Raw genomic sequence first — 21,017 nt, forward strand, 5'->3', positions numbered from 1 at the left:
ATCATCTTAAGTGAAATCTTCAGCATTTTAAAATAAAAAGCTTCCTTTTTATAATTATTAAGTATTTGAGGATGCTCCTGAATTCAGTTGCACTTATCTGTGTGGCATCTTTAGGAGTGAGATCATGGAATAAAAGAATCTTGGGGTCTGGAAGGGACCTCCAGAGATCATCTAGAACGACCTGCCTGTCAAAGTATAATCAGCTAGGACAGGCTGCACAGGAACACATCAAGGTGAGTTTTGAAAGTCTCCTATGCTGAATTCTAAGTTTTAAAATCTAAATTTAATCATAAAATAAAGTTACCTAGCATTAAAGATAGAAGGATCTTTAGGTGGTCTGAGAAGGAAGATTATATGTACCCATCAACTTTTATCAATACACTTTCTCTGTAAAATAAACACACCTAAATTGTATCCAAACCTATCTGAAGTGTCATTATGTCTTTTACTTCTGCTTTTCCTTTACAAACTTGAGAAGCTACAGGGCTTACACACAGATATATCCTGATCTCTTTAATATTAACCAAGATTCTGGAACATGTTACTGTCTGATAATCATGACAGTTTTCCTTTATTTTTTCCCTTTTCTCTCAATTGCTTTTTTTTTGAGAGCTTATTTTTGATAGGCAAATAGCAACTCACATATATCTGATTATTATTGAAACGCTTCTGAATCTCATAAAGCAGGCTGCTGTCTGTCAGCTCACTCAGGGAAGCCAGGTCATCATTTGGAGCTGGAGGCATTAGCTTGATCTAGAAAATACAAATCAGAGAAATACAGTAACTTCACAACCAGTCACTGTACCACAATGCTCTAAACTTTAAAGCTAGATCACTAGAAGCTACAGGAAAAAACACATTGAAAAACTGGAAACTTGTCATTGATGCCTTCCAAACAATTACATATCATTAATCTTAAGCAAGAGAAAAATACAAAAAGCTATTATCAGAGTATTAAGGTGTATAACTGCATGAGTCTGATGGTGTTTTAAGAACATAGTCCTCTACTGAAGTGCTATTTGCTATCCCTGAACCCATAAAGACTCCCAGCTCAAATGCAATTCTACCTCTCTTTTTATACAATGTTTATGGCAGAATAAATCAAGACTATAAAAAATTAGTGAACCTATAAACTATTTATTGCCCAGTATTTAACAAATTTCTCATATTTCTCTTCAATATACAGGATTTAAAATTCTACCCTCTTTTCTCCTGTGGAATAGAAGGAAGTTAGTAAGAAGTATGAATCATATTATCAAGAAGACCAGAAGAAAAGCATCTGCTTTAGACAAAACTGATGAATTAAATGAGCTTAACATTTCTGAGATTTTGGAGGGATAATATAGGCTCTGCAAAGCAAAGTAAATGCTAGAGAAACAACAACAAGAAAACCTGAAAGACAGAAGAGGAGATGGAAGAAAAAGAATCTGTGAAAATGGAACTCTAATTAAAAATACAAGATAAAAATGGATACATTAAGCAATATTCTTATGAATTATGATCTGCACTCCGTGTCCCTAAGCACCAGGTCAGTGATTCTACTTCCTTCTTTCCCTGTAAAAATCGTGAACCCCCACTTGTCATACCACTAAGTAAAAACCTCTTTAAATATACAAATGCAGAAGTGTAAGTATCTCAAGGGCATTATTTCCTAGACCTAGGAATTTTTTACATGTACATGTAAAATGTGCATACTACAACATGTAAACTGTGAAACAGGTCAGCTGAAAAGGTAACGATCGATATACCCATGGTCCTCATCTCACTGATTCTTTTTTTTTCAGGAGAAATGTACTCTGAAGTGGTGGAATCTATCAAAATGTTACTGTGGCTCTGTTTTCTGTCTATTTGCAATACATCTAAAACCACCTGTATTTTCAGAACATGAGTTTCAAATCAGACAACATACACAGACAACATATGCCTGCCATATCTGTCTGTGTCTTTCTGTCCACCTGTTCTAGAGGTACTGAAGTGGATGCAGAATTTTCTGTCACACAGAAGATGGAATTTTTGCTTTATTTGCTTCCAATTGTGGTAAACAAGAATTACATTTTGGGGGAAAAAAAAGTAAATTACACTTTGACATTTGTTTTGATGACACACATTGGAAGATGAAGAAAAGAATTCCAAGAACTTTTGAAAGTGTCTTGTAGTGGGAAAGAAGATGAATAACAGAGAATCCTATGGTTTCTTTTCCTTATTAATGTGCTGCCCTGGCAGGCATGAACAGAGCAGGTATAGGTCTCCACTACACTTCCTTGTGTGCTCTCAAAACTCTAGACATCTAAGCCAGCAGATGAGTTCCTCTTAACCCATCTATTAAAGATTAAGGCAGTGATAGGCTAAGGACAAGGGTCTGGATTCAAGAAGTGTCCTAAGTTTCTCCATATTTCCTGAACTGGTATCGCTCATCCTTGTAAATTCTTGTCTCATGCCAGCTAGCACTCATGCAGATAACACCTGGATACCAGCCAGATTGCTTGTGAATGACTGTCATAGGCTGTTTGAGCATGGCCCCATCTTTTGAGGGAGAAAAGAGTTTCATTCTGTGGATGTGCACTGACCCATCCCACATAGCCCTGGGACAGAGAACAGACCCTGACTTCTCATTAATAATCTAAGTATATCCAAAGACAGCGACTGTACTACAGATAGATGATTAGAAATGAGAAGTGTTCAGCTAAGCTCCAAGTGAGAGAATTGAAATCTTTTTTCCATCCACTGCTTTTTCTCTGTGAAGTTTAGGATTTGGTAAATCAGCATTTACTGTAAGACTCTGCAAGAAAACTCACAGTTCATTGAGCAAATAAATCACACAGAAATAAGAAACTCTATATGTTTTAAATTCACAATTTAAAACATTTAGAGTTTCTTATTTCTGTGTGATTTATTTGCTTAATGAACTGTGACTTGGTAGTAAACATTATTAATACTGACATTATTAATAAATTATCTATAGATACCTTCAAATATGTTTATTCTCACCTACTTTTCTGAGCATAGAGATGAGTTTTCCCTATTTTTTTTTGCCTTTGTGCATGTATCAGGCTACTATATTGATTGCATGATGTACATTTTATGGGACATAACAGAAAAATTGCATAAACACAGCATAAGTTCCAATATAACTACGCCTCTGAAATATGTTTTTTATTTTGAGATTTTTTGCAGTGCTAGGAATGAAGAATCTTGTTTACTTGTTTAAATTACATTCATTTAACAGCACTTAAAATCTGCTTGTATAAGCAGATATCCAAGGACTTTTATTTGCTCATGTACTTGTGTCACTGAAATAAGCATGCATTCAAGCTCTTATGTGTAATACTATGATATACATGGCTGTCACTTGTGTATGTGGTAAGTGATACTAGAACAATCAAAAGGACATCAGGGGATATCCTATCACACAGTTCACATGGCCAACAGTATGTACACCATAATTATAAGACAAAGACAGCTGTTTAAAAAAGTAATTAAAAGAAAGGATTTAATCTCTATTTGTTTGTAGCATGAAGCACATAATTGAACTCCAGGCCAGTAATTTCAATCTGCTATCAAAAAAATATCCTTTCCCACTGAGAGGAAGAAAAATTGCCAGCTATGATAAAACTCTGGAAATTGTTTGTAGTGCTTTCTTTGTTTGGCAGCACAGACCTTGACATTATAGATGATCAGAGAACATATTTTATCTAGGAAAATGGAAAACATAATACAAGCCAGGAGAGACACAAAATGTTCTATTGATGTAGTCACTCGATTTTCACCTCCCATGCTTAATGTAATAAAAATCTTACTTCATGAGAAATAATATTTTAAGGCTTTTTCATCATTTCTGCAATTAAAAAACCCTGACGGTACTCATAAATTTGAGATGTTTCCTTAGACCAAAAAAAGTTACAAGCTTTCTCTATTAAAAATGCATGTTTCAGATGTAATAAGGTGATCTTTTTCTCTCTGATCCCCCAATCTGCATGCCATATTGTCTAAGAATGTGTGATATTTCTGACACAATGCATATGAAATATCATGCTGATCTATTTCAATAATACATGAACATAAAATCCAAGTAATGATTCCACATATGCTATTGAAAAATTAAACAGAACATGATTACTTTGAGTGTAGTTTGGAACACAACCATTAAGAATAAAAGAGAGTGAAACTCATTAGAACTATTATAATACCCCAGAGCATATTAGGAAGAGGTTGTTCAAAGCTTTTCTTTGGTAGTAGCACTATAATAATTAAAAAAATAATTCACAACTTGAAGTAATTTTTTGTTACTTGGAAATCTCTCTGAAAAATAAAATCTACATATTCTATACACAAATACATATGCGACATATATATATATATATATCTATATCTATACACACATCTACAGTTCATAATGCATGGCAAATGCTATAGTATACAACCTCTGTATTTCCAGGACCCCATTTAGGTCAATTACAAAAAGAAAAAAGAACATATTGTCATTTGACAAAACATGGGAATTCTTTTGTCTAAGAAAATGAAACTATTCCTTGATGTGAGAAAATTGTTGTATTCTCTTTTGGCCCCAGAAGCTAAGTTCCAAGCCCATACCAACTGCAAAGTTATGCACACACTGATACAACACAGTTTTGAATCTATCCCTTGTTAGTGCTGGTTTTCCAGTGTGCTAGTTTGAAGCTAGCTAGAATGTTTTGGTGAGAAGGATTAGATCACAGGCTATGAAAGAGAAACAGTGCTGATGTCTACTTCACTCATTGGCTTGCTCAGAGGTATAAGAACAAGAATCCAAATGTAGATAAGGGAGTCGCATTTCTTCTTGGGGCATTGACTGAGCTGCACTTCTCTCTAGCCTCTCTGCAGTCTCTCTGATTAATCCACTCTGATTCCTAACCCCCTGGTCAAACAACCATTCTTCCTTGGGACTAGGGTAAGGTTGAGAGGGATGGGAGAAGGTGGAAGGGTGATTGGGAGCCCCTCCTAGGGACTCAGGTTTCTGGGAGGGGAGTTGTGTTTCTGTATTACCTTTTACCTTGTATATTTCTGTATATAACTGTATATACTGTAAATATCTGCTTGTATATTGTGCTAAGCTGTCAATATAAGCTTCATTCAAATTTCCAGAGCTGGCTGAGTCTAGTCTGGGTGACTTTCAAAGTGTGGGGGGGTGGGTAACACCCAAACCATCACACCCAGACAGGACTGTCCCTGCTTCTTCTTTTCCAAGGCAGCATCACTCCTTATTTAGCAACCTTGGGCAAGGTTTCTACTGCTTCTAAAAGACCACAAGAAATTCCTTCTAGCTCATTTATAACAAAATTTCACAAAGCGTTTTCTGCAGAAATTTCTCATCTAAGGGAGCTAAAAGAGATTCACCTTTAATTCTGCTGTGTTCTCCTTGAATCGTAGCAGTTGTGGAAAGTTCCAACACAATATAATGAAATGGCACAAGGAGTAGAGTTTTGAAAATCTGCCTTTGGACATTGAAATGACTGTAGATCATGGTGGAGGACAAAACTACCAGCATGAAAACTTCTGGTTGCTCTTTCTCACCTGGAAGACTAGCTGTTCTTTCAATCTCTCTCTGCATACGTTACTCCAAAACTATAAAGCAAAAGTTTAGCCTACTGCTAATGCAAATCTGCATACTTTTAGCTAGGTTGACACCAAAACATAATCAAACAGAATGAAGAATGTATGTTCTTGTCCATGCTCCCAGTAACACCCAGAAGCAAGTGATAGTTTCAGTAAGGCCTTGAGGGAGACATCCCCCTCTGCCTATAATTTTAGGAGGGTTCCTCCAAGCAGGGTGGCGAGCATTTACTTTTCTGACCAGCAGTACTTCTTTTAGACTGACTGTTTGAATCAGCAAGGTCATAAATTGTGTAACATGAAACCAAGATGTAAGCCAAGTGTGTAACATTTTGTGCTAACTTCTGACTGATTAGGGATTCCATGGGATTCCAAAGCTGAGGACTTTCAGGGATGGCCTCATATGATTTACATTTGAATTCACATGATAAACACATTTTAAAAAGACCCAACAGTAAAGACTGCAGGTTTCTGCCGAGGCAGTTTGTCCTGGAGTCCTGTATACCCCTAAATTCCTCTCCTGCCGTGACTTCGGGGGAGAGGGAAAGCCACCTGGCTCCCCCCCCCGCCCTCGCCTGCCCCGCAGGCGTGAAGGGGGTGAGCAAAGGGGTCCTGCCCGCACGAGGAGTGCCCTGTGCAGTGCCCGCGCTGGAACCGGACTGGGATTGGCTGTGCGCTTTTGCGCCTAAGGTGTGGTAACTCTGCCCTTTGTCTAGAGAGGGTATAAACTGGGGTGCTTCCTGCCTTTGGGGGTTCCCAACTTGGAGTTCGTCCCTGCTTGGAGTTGGTTAATGCCTGAACCTTCGTGCTCCCCCACTTCTCTCGCCTCGCCTTGGATGCAGAGAGATCTTCAAAGACTGCTTCACCTATTGACACCTTTTTTAAGAGCTGAATACCTCTTAACGACTCTTCTGAAAAGGAACACAGGGACAGACCTCACCAGGAAGTCAGCCTGATCGTGAGTTATTTTGGCTCAGCTCCGCTTTATTAGTAAGAAAACCACTATAATTTAATAGCTAAAGCTATTAAATTCTTCTGACTTCCAAAATAGTCAGATTATCGATGGCATCCCTGTAGATAATTCTCATGTGACTGAATCTGCTAATTAACTAAATTAATCATAGAATCATAGAATCAACCAGGTTGGAAGAGACCTCCAAGATCATCTTTGTATATATAGTTTTGGGGGTGGGTGTTTGGGAAAATAAAATAACTATTTTTGTACAAAAATTCCCGACTTGGCCACACATTAATTCCTGCCTCCACAACACAGTTATGCAGGTTGGTTTTGAACTGAACTTGGTTTAAAAGTAATCTGTATCCTGCGGCTTTGTTACGCTTCAAATTCACAGCAAATTATTTTAAACAGAAGGTCTCCCCTAGACCACTTCAATTCTAAAGTAGTTTTTCCTTAAGTGGAATGTATGTATCTCAAATGTATGTAACAGAAAATAAAACATCATGTACCAGGAAAAAAAAATCAGGAAAACACTAAAACAACTCCAAACACGAATACAAATACAAACACAAATATTTACGTCCTAAACATACAAAATTAGGACAAGCCAGACTTACAGGCAACAGATAATTTCCTCCTTTTGCATTCACCCTACACACTGAATGAGATTGTGATCCTGTGGAGAAAACCATGAAGGGACTCCAAATAACCAGCCCCTGTATACTAATGCATTAGCAGAATAAAGGGAGGTTAACACTGCAGCTGTAAATCTGGCAATTCCTTTCTTTAAACTATGATCGTTTATTTTGCAACATACTACTCTTTAGGCATTCTTTTGTTTTTTTCAGTCTCTCAGGTTGTGCTTCTTTCTTTTGTAAATTGAAGGTGGAGACAATTCTATGATTCTATGATTCTAAGAGCAAGCTTTGGGCAGCGCTAACAGTTGCCTCTCCCCTGCTGTGAACAGTGAATAGAGTTTGAGAATCTCTGAGCCCTCCAACTGACACAGCTCCTGACCTGTCACCAGTAGCTGGCAGAAAGCAGCTGTTCAATTTGCAGATGGGAGTCTCCACAGGGCCAGACAGATTGCAGAGAGTGATCAAGGAGACAAGGCTCCACAGTGCAGATGATATTGCTGTGTGAAGGGAAAAAATTACCACGGTCTTTGGCTGCATTAAGGTTACTATTTCCAGACCCATGCCCAAACAAATACTTCAGGAAACTGCATGCCATTACCTGTTCAAGTTTGGTTGTAGTGTTCACAGTGACATTTTCTGATGTACTGTCTTGAGATTGCTGCTTACATAAGCCTTTGGCTGCGTCTTTAAACATAGTGTCTTTCTCCAGCAAACTGTCCCGCTTGGCAATTGGTAAAGCCAGAGGATTGCTACAAAGAGAATCAATCAAGCAATTAGACTCCTCCTGAAGATGCCAGACAAACAAAACATTGGCAAATGTGGGCAGCACAAACACAGGACTGAGATGTAATTCAGAGCTGAGACACAGGTTCCTGGTCAAAACAAAATTAAAAAGAAATGGTGAGAAGTAAGCTTTCACAGTATCACAGTATCACAGTATCATCAGGGTTGGAAGAGACCTCACAGATCATCAAGTCCAACCCTTTACCACAGAGCTCAAGGCTAGACCATGGCACCAAGTGCCACATCCAATCTTGCCTTGAACAGCTCCAGGGACGGCGACTCCACCACCTCCCCGGGCAGCCCATTCCAGTGTCCAATGACTCTCTCAGTGAAGAACTTTCTCCTCACCTCCAGCCTAAATCTCCCCTGGTGTAGCTTGAGGCTGTGTCCTCTCGTTCTGGCGCTGGCCACCTGAGAGAAGAGAGCAACCTCCTCCTGGCCACAACCACCCCTCAGGTAGTTGTAGACAGCAATAAGGTCACCCCTGAGCCTCCTCTTCTCCAGGCTAAACAATCCCAGCTCCCTCAGCCTCTCCTCGTAGGGCTGTGCCCGTCGCCCTTCTCTGGACACGCTCAAGCATCTCAATGTCCCTCCTAAACTGGGGGGCCCAGAACTGAACACAGTACTCAAGGTGTGGTCTAACCAGTGCAGAGTACAGGGGCAGAATGACCTCCCTGCTCCTGCTGACCACACCATTCCTGATGCAGGCCAGGATGCCACTGGCTCTCTTGGCCACCTGGGCACACTGCTGGCTCATGTTCAGGCGGGTATCAATCAGTACCCCCAGATCCCTCTCTGTCTGGCTGCTCTCCAGCCACTCCGACCCCAGCCTGTATCGCTGCATGGGGTTGTTGTGGCCAAAGTGCAGCACCCTGCACTTGGAGCTATTGAACCCCATCCCATTGGACTCCACCCATCTGTCCAGGCGGTCAAGATCCCGCTGCAGAGCCCTTCTGCCCTCCAACCCAGCCACATCTGCCCCCAGCTTAGTGTCATCTGCAAACTTGCTGATGACTGACTCCGTGCCCTCATCCAGATCATCTATGAAGATGTTAAAGTTGATGGGGCCCAGCACTGATCCCTGAGAGACACCACTAGTGACTGGCCGCCAGCTGGATGTGGCACCATTCACCACCACTCTCTGGGTCCGGCCCTCCAGTTTGATCTGATCCCAAAGACACAGAGCAAAACACTGACTTAAAATTCACCTCTACGCATATCTTCTGTGCATCGGAACTGTGCAAGCCAAAGAGAACATGCATGGATCTGCTTTTGACAGCACTACCTAGCAAATCAATAACCAATTCTGAAACTGAATTTAAAATACATAATTAACCTAAGCAATATTGTTTTTAAAGATATCATGTGCTAAAATAACTCCATACAGATACTGCCACTGTAGTTAATAAAATTAAATTCCAATACTCTGTAGCTTGCTTTTAATCAGCCAATGTCCATGATATATTTTATGACCAAAAGCAACTGAATTTGTCATGTGCCAAAACAAACCCCAAGGAAACAGCAGACTCCTAAATACAATACACAGTACTCTCCGTTCTCATACAAGCTATATCTATTCTTACACACATGGAGGTATTTTATATCCTGACCCTTCAAAATGTATCACATTTCTGAAAAACAACACTGACAAAAGCTTGGATGGTTTTGGTAGCGGTGTACATCCAGGGAATTAGTGAGGAATCACTCTCAGGACCTGAGAACACAAACATTTTAAAAACTAATTGCCTGGACTCCAACGGTGCAAATGAGAAAATGTCATGAAGTGTAAAGCAGTTCTTGCCAAAATGTGAGCATAACCTCTTTGAAAGGAAATGTGGATTCAATGTGTGAATATGGGAACAGTGCATTCCACTATGGGATAAATTCCTGATGTCAGTTTAACAGCAAATCTAATTAAAAAAATATCTCATTTTTACTCAAAGTTACTTGAGTTTGATTACTGATTAAAACAAAGCCAGAAGGAATACACATATCTAACAGTGATTTCAATTCAGGTTAAGAAATGCTGTTGGAAAGGGAACTGAAACACGGTTTTAGAAAGGTACAGCCCTAAGCAGAGACAAAGCACTATCTAAGCAGTGTTCAGAGGAAAATAAGTCAAACCACTTTCCTGTTGAATAAAGATATACGAACAAAACCTTTCTTTTGATAAAAACCCCTTTCTTTTGATAAAACCCTCAGTCTGCAAGCACTAAAGGAATTATTTTTAACATTTTGTTATTAAATATGCACAATTTATTTTCTAATTATGTTTTCCTTCAGACATTTTAATGCAAAATGTCTAGAGGAGCACTAATGAAAATAAAAACTATTGCTTTGATTGACCTAAGATTATTTGTCATATGTTTGTTTCCCAAACGTCATATGGACAAAAAAATCCCACTAGATTTGCCTTTTTTCTTGACCACAGGACAGAAAAGTCATTACTCAACTGTTTTCATGAACTTGGCAACCAGACATCATAGCATAAAATATATCAGTGTCAGGTTGTAGAAGAAATTAAACAGCTATGACATGTAGAAGCAGAAGTGACTAATACTAATTCACATTTTACCCAGAATCACAACTGAGTAAAATATAATTAAATATAGTATTTTCTTTTTAAGTAGTCTTTTGCTATTGTCTAAAACTGCTCATGGAAAAAGAGATGGCAAGTTTAAAGAAAAGCCTAAGTTAGATGAATTCAGGCATCATAAACTGAAGTGCTGATATTTATTACTTTTTTATTACCTATGTGATGTTTCTTTTAAATTCTGAAGATCCAGCACTTTTTGCTGCAAAGTTTAACATTAACCCTTTTGTCTTAATTATACAACACACATTAAAAACGCTTCTTAAAATTCAGCTGCAAAGTCCTTGCAACCAAATAAATAGTTCAAGTGTCACAAAGGATAATTAGGGTGTAAATCACAGCAAAAAGTAGAGAAAAAAAAGGTGACTACTGTTTCCACAAATGCATTTTGAACTTAAGAGGACCATAATAACATGATTTAACAGGTGTGTTCCCTATATTGATGTACATGAGAACAGGCTGTAAATGACATGCCTTTGTGAGATGTTAATACTGACATATGACTCATATTGCAAAAAAAGGTGAAAGATTACATGAAAGAAAGAGCATATTAAAATTACACAAACAGTTCCTTATGACCTGGGTTCAAGCATACAGTGCAAAACTGTTTCCAGAAAACTGTGCACTTTCATAAAAACATTTCTGTTAACATTCATAACTATTTCTAGTACTTACAAGATGAAGCCAAACAACACTGTTGAATGCTCAACTGCAGGAAGGTACAAGGGGAAACTGATGTTAATGGAGGCAAGTGGATTAGCATGAGCTGCCTTTTGAAATGAAAATTAATGGATAATTCATAGATAATTAATCACAATGGGAGAGTTAAGCCAAAATAATATTGCATAATAGACAGGAAAGTGGGCTATCTAGGGTAATCTTATTTAAATAAAGTAGGACTGTTGCTACTGCCATATCTAACTGGGAAAATTCTTGCATATTGTATGGAGGAGTAGTCTTTTTAATGTTAGGTCTATAAAACATCTGACAGCACCAAGCTGAGTGGTGCTGTCAATACATCTGAGGGACAGAATGTCATCCAGAGGGACCTGGACAAGCTGCAGAGGTGGGCCTGGGTGAACCTCATATGGTTCAACAAGACCACGTGCAGGGTCCTGCACTTGGGTCTGAACAATCTTCATTATCAATACAGTCTGGGGGATGAGGTGATAGAAGCAGCCCTGTGGAAAAGGACTTAGGGATGCTGGTGGATGAGATGCTGGTTATGAGGACACAGTGTGCAGTTGCAGCCCAGAAGGCCAATCACATCCTGAGCTGCATCAAAAGAAGCATGGACAGATTGAGAGAGGCAATGCTGCCAATTTACTCCACTCTGGTAAGACTTCATCTGGAGTACTGTGTTCAGCTCTGAAGCCCTCATCACAGAAAGGACATGGACCTGGTGGAGTCGGTCCAGATGAGTGCCACAAAGATGGCTGGGTGACAGGAACATCTCTTCTGCAAGGTTTAGCTGAGTTGTTCAGCTTGGAGAAGAGAAGGCTCTAGTGAGACCTAATAGTGACCCTCCAGGCTGGAGAGGGACGGTTTACAAAGACTTGTAGTGATAGGATGAGGGTAAATGGCTTCAAACTTGAGTAGAGTAGATTTAGATTGGATATTAAGAATAAGTTCTCTACCTCAAGGTGGTGGAACACTGGAACAGGTTGCCCAGGGAGGTAGTTGAGGCCCCATACCTGGAGATATTCAAGGTCAGGCTCAAAGGGGCTGTGAGCAACCTGATATAGTGGAGGATGTCCCTGCTTCCTGGAGAGCTGTTAGACTAGATGACCTTTGGAGGTCCCTTTCCAACCCAATCCATTCTATATGGAATTAATTTGGATGTGAGATTTTTTTTGTTTCAGTTAAAAGGAAGGGGGCTTGTAAGTTATCATTGTCTACTACATCCTGGGTTTTTTTAAGGAAAAAGAAATCTAAAAAAAGTGGGATCTGGCAATCAAATAATTGGCAATTTTATAATCAATATTTGAACTACAACTGCAGATTGTACCTTGGTAGAAAGGTGTTATAAAAAACTATATCAAGGCAGATTCTGCAATGACTTTTCAATGACTTTTTCATGGGTTTTGTGAGCTTACAGCTCTTGTTGAAAAGAACTTCCATTACTGTCATCCTTCCACAGGCAATTCTGAGATCCTGCAACTTCTGCACCAGTTAACATCTATAAACTGCATATTCTCTGAAATTGTATTCTAAAAAGCTTTTTTTTCTTCTTTTTCCTATTTTTTTGAAATCCCATGATAAACTTCAGGATGGAATAATCACTAGAGTGAAATCACTGGAATGACTGAAATGCAAGCTGCTACATAATCATAGAATCATAGAATCAACCAGGTTGGAAGAGACCTCCAAGATCATCAAATGGTTAAAAGGAAATGCTCTGTAAGAAAAATCTGTAATTTCTTTTCTGCTTTGTTATCTCAAACACATCTATACATTTGCTTTAATATTATTTTGCTGAATTTGAAACACGTTCATTATTATAATTAATATTTGCTTACTTAAATATGTATCAGAAAACATACAATGTGATTAAGTTAGCATTACTTTGCCAATAAGTATTTTTTAGTATTTATTGCCCACCTAGATGACTACCCTATCTTTGTCTTTAGATACTGTTTCACTAAGAAAAGTTCTGCAAGTATGTGCAATAAAAGAGAAGTGTAGATCTTTGCAGCTGTATCACAAGCCTAAAGGCACCTTTAATTGCATACATGCCAAGCATGGTGGAAGTGTTTTGCCACTGGAACAACAGAATTTCTTCTGAACAAAACTTTCCACCATAGACCTTAGGTTTACTGCATTGGACACACTTAAAAGAACCCTCATGACATAAGAAACGTTTTGTCCTTTAGCTAATTTAGTTGGTCAGTCTTCAAAGAAAGTCATACTGGTAATACAAAGAAAACACAAGGGTTAATTACTGTGCTAGTTTGAAGCCAGCTAGAATGTTTTGGTGAGAAGAACTAGATTACAGGCTGTGAAAGGAAAACAAGGGTGATGTCTACTTCACTCATTGGCTTGCTCAGAGGCATAACAAGAATCCAAACATAGATAAGGGAGTTGCTTCTGTTGGGGGAACTGGCTGAGCTGCATTTCTCCCCAGCCTCTCTGCCGTTTCTCTGATTAATCCACTTTGCTTCCTAACCCCCTGGCCGAACCTCCATTCTTCCTTGGGACTGGGGTAAGGTCGAGGGGTGAGAGAAGGTGGAAAGGGGGTTGGGAGCCCCTCCTGGGGACTCAGGTTTCTGGGAGGGCTGTTGTGTTTCTGTATTCCCTTTTACCTTGTCTATTTCTGTATATAACTGTATGTACTGTAAATATCTGTTGTATATTCTGCTAAGCTGTAAATAATAAGCTTCATTCACTTTCCAGAGCCAGCTGAGTCTATTCTGGGTGATTTCTAAAGTGTGTGGGGGCAGGTAACACCCAAACCATCACAATTACATTACAAAATGGTGTCTGATATGAGAAGAGAGGCAACACATTAATTAATGGTACATGACAAACACATCTCCAAATGCATTTAATGAGATGCTGCTAAAATTTATATAATGCAGTGATCAAAGTGCATGTCCTGCAAATTACTGTACCAGTAAGATTTTGCAAGATTTTGGCAGCAGTAGGACAGCATGGTGGGGTGTCTGTGGGAAAAGGCCACATACTGTCCCATGCTGGACACAACTAGTTTTAGCCAACTCCACAATGGACCTACCACAGGACACAGCTGAGCCTATTGGCCATATCAGTGATGCCTATTTAAGAAACAGCAGAAAATACTGCAAGAATAAATAAAATGGAAATAAAAAGACTTAGAAAACAAAGAGGGACAACCAAAACAGAGGAGTGCTCCTTTTCCTGATGGAACATTAGTTATTTCCCCTTGCTGCTGCTGCTTCCTTCTTGCTCTTTTACTGTGTGGCACATGGAGGAGCCATGGTGGAGCACGTACACCCCAGGAAGGACTGCAGGTCACATCAGAACATATATTTCCCTGAAAGGACTGTGGTCCTTGGAGGATCTACACTGGAGCAGATACCCATGAAGGTAATGCAACTGCAGAAGACCCATGCTGAAGCACAAGAATTGATTCTGCCCCTGTACTTAGCAATGGTCAGGCCACACCTTGAGCACTGTGTCCAGTTCTGGGCTCCTCAATTCAAGAGAGATGTTGAAGTACTGCTATGTGTACAGAGAAGGGCAACAAAGATGGATGACGCACTTAGTGCCATGGTCTAGTTGACTGGCTAGGGCTGGGTGCTAGGTTGGACTGGATGATCTTGGAGGTCTCTTCCAACCTGATTGATTCTATGATTCCAAGCAGGAAGGAGTGGCAGAGAGAAATAACCACAGCCTTGCCCTGTGCACCCATACCTCACTGAAGGAGCTAAGTGTATCTTGCACCAATAACAAGAAATGACTAGAATGAAACTAAGCTTTAGAAAGACAGAGGAAAGGTGTTTTAAATGTTTCCTTGGTGATTTTTTTATTTTGTTTCCTGATATTGGCACTCAAATATTTATATCAACTGACAATACATTAAATTTCCAAGCTGAGCCTCTTTTGCCCTGTTTGTCCTGTTTTCTTCCCCATTCTACTGAGGGTGCCCAGGACCATGCCCATATGGGGTTTGAATATCCTCATTTACACATAGACAGGATTCCCACATTGACAAATACAGTTCAAATGACAGTCTGGCCCCAGTGCATCACTCTTTAACAACAGAAACACTTACAGTTTATTGGAAACTGTGGGCAGATCATGGATGATCTCTTCATATGGCTCTTCTTGAGATAAAGTTGAAACAGCTGAAGGATCTTTCATTTTTTCCTCCCAAACAATTTCAGCCTTCAGAAGCATTTCCTCAATAAACTCAGAAGCTGCAACATCTAAGACATTAGAACACCAAGATACCAGACAAAGTGAGGAAAGCTCTTTTAAATTCAAATCTCTAAATCAGATTAAGATGAAGATTAAGCATCCAGTTAGATAAAATGAAAATAACAAGTCAGATATTGATCGTACAATAATACTTTAAATTATTGCAAAATCAAAGGCAAAGTAAATTCAGCATGGAATTAAGTTGCCATTTGCAAACCCCCAAAACTATTTACTGTGTGGTACATGGAGGAGCCATGGTGAAGCACATACACCCCAGGAAGGACTGGTATAGGAAAACCATTGTCACTGTGTAGTGAAACAAGTAGTATTCAATAATTCATAGGACTTTAGGAAAACAATACAACAGTTTTCAATTCAGTGTTTCAACAAGAACATGTACTTACATCTTTTTCAACCCTTTTACATTTCTACAAACTACACCTATGTGTCTTGCACATACAGGAGTGGTGAAATCACTTTTGTTTGCAGGCCAGAAACAAAGGTAACTCAACAACCCTCCAAGTGGGGTTATCTAGCTGTACAGCTAGATGATCTTGGTTTGGTCCACAGCCTTTTATGCAAATACAAGCAGGCACGTACCTAACCTCAAACACCTTTTCTGAGGTTAAATACCATGGAGTTCCCTGTGAATGTATTCGTAGGTGATACATTATTTGAAGCATAACCTGACAGTATTTCATAGAATCATAGAATCAACCAGGTTGGAAGAGACCTCCAAGATCATCCAGTCCAACCTAGCACCCAGCCCTATCCAGTCAACTAGACCATGGCACCAAGTGCCTCATCCAGTCTTTTCTTGAACATCTCCAGGGATGGTGACTCCACCACCTCCCTGGGCAGCCCATTCCAATGCCAATCACTCTCTCTGGGAAGAACTTCTTCCTAATATCCAGTCTATACCTACCCTGGCACAACTTGAGACTGTGTCCCCTTGTTCTGTTGCTGGTTGCCTGGGAGAAGAGGCCACCCCTCACCTGGCTACAATGCCCCTTCAGGTAGTTGTAGACAGTAATATGATCACCCCTGAGCCTCCTCTTCTCCAGGCTAAACAGGCCCAGCTCCCTCAACCTCTCCTCATAGGAATTGTGCTCCAGGCCCCTCACCAGCTTGGTTGCCCTTCTCTGGACATGTTCCAGCACCTCAACATCCTTCTTGAATTGAGGGGCCCAGAACTGGACACAGTACTCAAGGTGTGGCCTGACCAGTGCTGAGTACAGGGGAAGAATAACCTCCCTTGTCCTACTGGCCACTGTTCCTGATGCAGGCCAGGATGCCTACAGTACTGGGTTCCTTCCTCATTTTATCCTAGGCATATGAACAACTCACATATTTCTTCTTTTCTACACTGGTATCCAGTATTACTGACAATGATCTGAAGTCACTTCCAACCCACTATAGTCTATAATTCTGTAGAGCGTGTAAACTATATGAATGCACATATACATGTGCCTCTGTGAGTATAGCTAAGAAAGCCAAAAGGAAAGAAAACAGTATCACAGTAACTAGTACATGCATAATAAGCATGATTTTCACCTACCTGAAGGCTTTTCATTATTGCAGTTAAGAAGATTGGGATTTGCCCGATGCACCAAGAGCAGCTTCACAAGGTTGGCCTAAAATGGGTAAAACCAGAGGTGTTTGAGATGTCAGAAGCAGGACAGTGGAAGTATGCCTGCCATTAGTTCATTCAGTCATTCCTGCACTAGCTGAAATCATGTAACAAAACAGAGGTAGCAAAATCCAACCTTCTGAAGATACTGCACACATTTGCACAAATCACAAGTAGAAGAATAAAACACAGTTCTCATATGATTTCAGTGTACTCTCAGTACAACTCCACCTCCAGAGTCTCCTTCCCTTCTTACATGTGTAAACAAATCTGCATCAGTAAGCAAAAAAAAATAACCCTCCATTATGACTTAGATCACAAATATTTCTTTATGCCTAGTTGCAGTGGTTTGTGCTAGTTGCCCTCAAGAAGGCCACAGAGTTGAGTCCTCTAGGAGGTCCAGAAAGGTCCAGGAGATGAACTCCAGAAACTGTAATTTTATTATTCAATCCCATAATTCTGTTATCTCTTTATAAGTGGGCAGCAAAGCCAAATCAGTCTCTTTTCTCCCTTCCTCTGTCTCCCTGCAACCAACTGGGAAGAGCAGCCTGGAATATTCTGAGGGATTTATCAGGGACAGCAAATTCACAAGTAGGAGAAAATTTTGGTTCTTCTTCAACAAAATCCACAAAGCACCACCTCCATAACCTATCCACAGATGATTTATATTTTCTATTTAATAATGTGGTCGGCCCGATAGGCCTAAAATAGGCTTATACATGTCCTGCCTTGCCTAGGCAGGTTTTTCTGCTCCACCAGAGAGGCAAGCATGGGAAATTGACACAAAAATACCTGGAGCCACTGAGTCTGGCCTGCCCAGGGTCCTGTGGTGTAAGGTACACACACTTAGCTTGTGCCTCCCTAGTGCAAGGCCTCTGCTTTTCCCAAATTAGGGAAAAGTGAGCCTGTGGCTTTGCCTAATGTGGTAAGGTTTGGCTAACTGCCATCCTGATTGGCTGTTCTGTGTCCAAAGGGCAATTAATCTCGGCCCACACTGACAAAAGGAGATAGGCAGGTGAACAACCTGCTTTTGCTTCCCTGCTTTGCTTCCCTGCTCTTTGCCTGCTCTCTCTGCTGTGCCCAGCCCTGCTGCTCTTGCACACTGCCTTACTGCTTGCCTGGTAAACTCCACTGGTGCCAGTTACCAGGAGCAGACCCTGGATGTCTGCATGCAATCGGCCTGTGTGGCCAGCGTGACATCGTGCTGAGACTGCACCACATCTGCTTCTGCACCTGAAGGCCCTGCCTAGAATTCCTGGACATATACACAGATCGTCCAGAAGAAGCCAGGAGACAAGGTCAGAGATTGTCTGCATCCTGTCCCCAGAAGCCAGGAAGATTCAAGCCTTAGTGCTCAAAAAGACAGAGTTCCCTGGAAGTATTTGGGCACTGTCTGGACTGTGGCTAACCCCTACAAGTGGGTAATAATAATAATTTGTGAGTAAATGCTTAAGTGCCTCTTTGTAATTCTCCACTGCCTTCTGCCACAGAGCAGAAAGAGCTTGAGCACATCTACTGGGCAAGCGGCATATTGACTGCAGGAATAGTCTCTTCCAGTTCAGTTAATGTTTATCTATTTTGCTGGTTATATCAGATGTAGATATTATCCATAGAATGTTTCCATAACCGTGTAAGAACTGAAATATTTTTAAAATTAGTGGCCAGGGGTGGTGAGAGTTCTGAAAAGCAAATTTAATAAACAATGTTAGTTTTGGAAAATATCATCTCACATCAATGAATTTCCCTTCCCCAACAAATAAGAACACTTGCAGTGATCTCTGTGACATGTTTTTGTAACTCCCTGGAGCCTCACGTTTTCATTTGTATTTAGATCTATTTCATACAAGGCATCATTGATTTTCCAGCCAGCAAAAAAAAAATCATAATAAAGTCATGATAAAGACATGGCAAAGTAATGTTATGCCACAAGAAATTCCATGGTTTCATATCAATGCTTCCTACTGCCAAAGAATATCTCCAGCTTGGAATCCTTGATGCACATCACCAAGATGAAGTTACTCCCAGGCAACCAGGAACAGAACAAGGTGGGACAGTCTCAAGTTGTGCCGGGGTAGGTATAGGCTGGATGTTAGGAGGAAGTTCTTGACAGAGAGAGTGATTGGCATTGGAATGGGCTGCCCAGGGAGGTGGTGGAGGCACCGTGCCTGGAGGTGTTCAAGAAAAGCCTGGATGAGGCACTTAGTGCCATGGTCTAGTTGAGTGGCTAGGGCTGGGTGCTAGGTTGGACTGGATGATCTTGGAGGTCTCTTCCAACCTGGTGGATTCTATGATTCTATACTCAGGTAAATTACCTGCTTTTGGATACATGAAACTCTCTGTGTTAGTTTAAGCTTCACTATGTTTTAGATGGAGTATTTAAAAAAAAAATCTTCAGAGATGTGCCTAATAGTAGAAATATTCATAGAATAATTACAGAAAATTACCACTATGCAAGGGTATTTCAGTTTCAGGCCTGACAATGCTCTGAGCAACCTGATCTAGTGGAGCATGTCACTGCTCCCTGCAGGGTGGCTGGACTAGATGACCTTTCAGGGTCCCTTCCAGCCCAAAGGTATGGTATGTATTTTTTTTTCCAAAACACCAAATGCAGCCTGCCTACTGTGAGCATGAGTTTTAATCTTCAAAGGAAATATTACAAGGAAATGAAGTGCAACTTACATTAATGGGAGCAACATTTGTGATCTAAGTAGCTAGAAAAACATACACAGATTAACAGAAAAAACAGACTGTACAGGGGAGTACTGAAGTTGAACTGTTCTTTAAATATAAAGAAAAATGGAGTGCAGTACTGAAAATACAGAGTCATAAGGCAATAAAAGATCTGGACATGTTCCTCTGTGATCTGCCTTAGACAGTATTGTCCTGCTCTGGCAGGGGGGTTGGACTCGATGACATCCTTGGGTCCCTTCCAACTCCTAACATCCTGTGATCCAGTGATAAATAAATTTACATCTGCATGCACATTATAAAGCCTTCAAATTCAAATTTCTTATGTCAAGGGGCTGTTTTACCACACAGTAAATATTAGCTGAGAAAGCCTAGTACTGTTTTCATAAACCTCTGGCACCACTGTTGGCCAGCTGACAGCCTAAGTCCTGTTGCCACAAGTAAGTGATTGCAATTGCAGGGTAAGAAATTGTGGTGGTTTGGCCCTGGTTGAAAGCCAAATGCCCACCAAAGCCACTCTATTGCTTCCCTTCTTAGAGGGTAAAATGTAACAACAGGCTGGTAATAAGGTAGAAGCAATTTAATAATACAAAGCACAAGCAAAGACTATGCAGAGAAGCAAGAGCAGAGAGAGATGTTATGCTCTACTTCTCATCAGCAGATGACCTTCTGTGTCTCCCAGGAATCAGGGTATTCTAACACAGGTATTCTAACATGTCCTCCTCTGGAGGACAGATGCCATGGATAAATATCTCCACACTTCCTTCAATCATTTAGCTTATATATCTAAGCTGACATCATATGGCATGGAATACCCCTTTGGTCAGTTCAGGTTAGCTGGCCTTGCTATGACCCCTCCCAAGAGATCCCTCAGCATACTCTTGAGGTGGAGAAATGTTGGATGCTTGTTTAGCAATAGCCAAAACAGTGATGTGTTATCAGCAGCCAGCTACAGCAAAGCACAGCACTAGAAAGATTATAGAATCAACAGGTTGGAAGATACCTCCAAGATCATCCAGTCCAACCTAGCACCCAGCCCTAGCCAGTCAACTACACCATGGCACTAAGTGCCTCATCCAGGCTTTGCTTGAACACCTCCACCACCTCCCTGGGCAGCCCATTCCAATGGGAAATCACTCTCTCTGCCAAGAACTGCCTAACATCCAGCATATACTTCCCTGGCACAACTTGAGACTGTGTCCCCTTGTTCTGTTGCTGGTTGCATGGGAGAAGAGACCA

The 21,017-nt window shown here is 40.5% G+C and overlaps 1 protein-coding gene across 4 annotated transcripts in view; it reads right to left on the bottom strand.

Moving 5' to 3' along the window:
• The window catches only part of MYO16 (myosin XVI), a 438,909-nt gene that overhangs the window by 200,970 nt on the left and 216,922 nt on the right, over positions 1-21,017 (bottom strand). For all 4 annotated transcript variants that reach the window (XM_064143768.1, XM_064143767.1, XM_064143769.1 and 1 more), the window contains 4 exons: positions 17,019-17,094; positions 15,315-15,468; positions 7,784-7,934; positions 643-753 (listed from right to left, as the gene is read on the bottom strand). In XM_064143768.1, the coding sequence (XP_063999838.1) occupies positions 643-753; positions 7,784-7,934; positions 15,315-15,468; positions 17,019-17,094 (492 nt within the window). The remainder of the gene's footprint in view (positions 1-642; positions 754-7,783; positions 7,935-15,314; positions 15,469-17,018; positions 17,095-21,017) is intronic.

This window comes from Pogoniulus pusillus, chromosome 5 (genome assembly GCF_015220805.1).
Source record: "Pogoniulus pusillus isolate bPogPus1 chromosome 5, bPogPus1.pri, whole genome shotgun sequence".
Taxonomy (NCBI): domain Eukaryota; kingdom Metazoa; phylum Chordata; class Aves; order Piciformes; family Lybiidae; genus Pogoniulus; species Pogoniulus pusillus.